General features: G+C 40.0%; 1 protein-coding gene across 1 annotated transcript; it reads right to left on the reverse strand.

The window, feature by feature from the left end:
* Positions 1–323: 323 nt before the first annotated feature.
* On the reverse strand, positions 324–1240 carry LOC133297022 (uncharacterized). Its single transcript, XM_061496067.1, has 2 exons — positions 1005–1240; positions 324–948 (listed from the first exon to the last, which is right to left on the reverse strand). The coding sequence occupies exons 1-2, from the start codon at positions 1238–1240 to the stop codon at positions 324–326; spliced, it is 861 nt and encodes a 286-aa protein (XP_061352051.1).
* Positions 1241–2634: the final 1394 nt, after the last annotated feature.

Below are 2634 nucleotides of genomic sequence, written 5' to 3' on the forward strand. Positions count from 1 at the left end.
TTTAAAGAAGTTACGGAAACCAAGCTGCTTGATAATCCCATCACCCTTCGAACCACTAATTCTAGTTTCTAATAGAACCAAAACATCAATTTTAAATCGAAATTTCAGATCTCTAATGAGGGTAGCAAAGCCCTTTTTTCCTACCCCTCTAAAGTTCCACATACAAACAGACATAAAGCAAATTATGATACAAAAAAGGGAAAAATTTCCTAAGAACCTGAACTGAAACAAGTTAGGAATTTGAAACTCCCAAACAAGGAGTAGATACCTCAGCAGCCTACTCAACTTGGTTCTGGTTAGGAGAATTAGGATGATCACTAGATTTAGATCCTTTCCCTTTTTTTCCCTTCCTGATTAATCAATCCATCAACCCTATCTTTCACCCCAAAAGGAGCTTTCCCATTTTCCTTCATTCTGCTAGCTGCCTTATAAGGGCCTTCCAATATAGTATTAGGAGACTTGTTTTCAGTCCCAATTTTTTTTTGCAAAGGACTAGAAGGACCCCTACCTTTCTCCTTCCCATCTTTAGGGGGAATTTTCCTAGCTTTGCCCTTTGTCCCCTTCATTCTCCTCTGATTACCAGAGCTAATCAAACCAGCCAAGCCCACCAAAGGATACTGTAATTTCCCCTCCTCCTTAGATTGAGCATCAATCTCCAATGATATTGGAGTCTCACCTCCTTCTTTACTTAAAACCTCCTTAGGATGATCCTCCTTATTTCCCCCTAGAACAACCTCACCCTTACCTTCATCTATGTTCTTAGCCGGGACAACCTTTAATTTTCTTCCTCTAGTTTGCCTCTGAATCACCATCCCGTCACCAAATGCCTCACTGTGATTCTTCTCTACCTTAGGCTGTTCGTTATTGTTGGTACCCTTAATAACAGGTCCTTCTCTTCCAATTTCCTTCTGAACCTCCTGCTGACTACTATTAGAACACTGGTCTTTCCTATGTCCATACACTCCACACTTGAAGCAAATCAAATGAAGGCCTTCATAGCCTACCTGGAAAGTCTATCACCTATTTTGAATTTGGACAGGAAGTTCTTCCTTAGGTCCTCCTCTACACATAAACGAGCAAACCTTTCCCTCTCTGTGACGACTTCAAGGCCAGAATCACTTTTGTGAAGAGAATTTCTATCCACTTTAAGTGTCCTCCCAAATATATTCCCAATTTTCCAAAGGTGATGTGCTGTATACAATCCAATAGGGAGACTAGGAATCCTGATCCACACTGCCATCCTCTTAACTTGATCATCAAAGGGGTCAAAGAAAGGCCTCCATCTCTGAACCACTACATAATGGTCATTCACTATTCATGGACCCTCTTCTAGGACATGCCGGTAGTCATTATCATCTTGGAACCTCAGCAAAAGGTAGCCTTTCTCCAGATCGATTAGTTCAAAAGAGCTAACCAGGTTCCACTGTCTCTGAAGCCTAGCCATCAGGAATCTAGTAGCTATCCTCTTGCCCAACAACTTGATAATAAGTGCTTTACGCCATTGTATACAATCTTCCTTGTGTTGAGCCTTTGAGATGTGATAAGTCGGACAGAGTGGATCCTCCGAGAGCCCCTGGGCACCCTCATCCATAATATCGTCCTCTTCCTCCTCCCTCTTTTGCTTGGTCAGCCAATCCTCCTCCTCGCTATCCGATACTTCTCCACCGTTCAACTTTAATAACTTATCCTTATACGAAACCACCTTGCATCGTGAGCTGCTGGAAGACATCTCTCCTCTGTTCTCTGTATGCATGGCTTTCTCAAGAGATAGATCAACTCCCTCCTCACCATTCTCCAGCATCTGATCATCCATGCTGAGATCTTCCACTGTATCACCCTTCAGTTTCTTACCACATCTGAGACGCAGCTCCTCTTCCTCCGTCAACCTTTTCCTTCCTCCCTTCCCTCCGTCAACCTCCACAGAACCTCGATTCAGACTCTTCTCATCATCCATAGCTTGAAACAAGAACAGAAAACGAAGAAAATTTCCCAGAAAACCCCAAAACCTAGCAGAGAAAAAAAAAAGATTGCGCGCGTGAAGTTACGCGCCTAACCCATTACAACATATATCCTATCTCTAATACTTATTACTGAACATCGAAGACATACAGTTAAGAAAATTTAAGATACAACACAACAATATAAAAGATTTGATATGTTTTATGAAAATGAATTATTGCAAATTTATTCCCTTAAAATGATGACTAATTCTACGCAGGATACCTGTTGAAGTTTGAAAGCAACATCTTCTTCACCTTTGCTAGTTGTCAGCTTTGAAAATAGTCTCTTGCTGTTCTTCCATAACTTTCTTTTGCATTAAGACTTGTGGGATAACATGACTCCATATTTTTTATGGGACCACATCTAACGTAAAAATAATTCATTACTTGTATATATAAATATCGTTTTGCTTAATAATTTAGTGCTATCATTATATTATTCTAATGACACTCTATTAAACCAAATGTTTAATTAGTTGCTCACTTACTAATCAGCAAAAGATTAAGCATGAACTACGTTAGCCGAGCTTACAAGAAAACGTTATATTCTTTATGAATGTGATTATATGCAAATGATGGAATCCTTGGACGATAACGATATATCCTGTGCCAAAGTTGATGATGCTTAATTTGA

Source organism: Gastrolobium bilobum, unplaced genomic scaffold, assembly GCF_033153095.1.
Source record: "Gastrolobium bilobum isolate Gb01-03AN ecotype WA unplaced genomic scaffold, APGP_CSIRO_Gbil_v1 utg7324, whole genome shotgun sequence".
NCBI lineage: Eukaryota > Viridiplantae > Streptophyta > Magnoliopsida > Fabales > Fabaceae > Gastrolobium > Gastrolobium bilobum.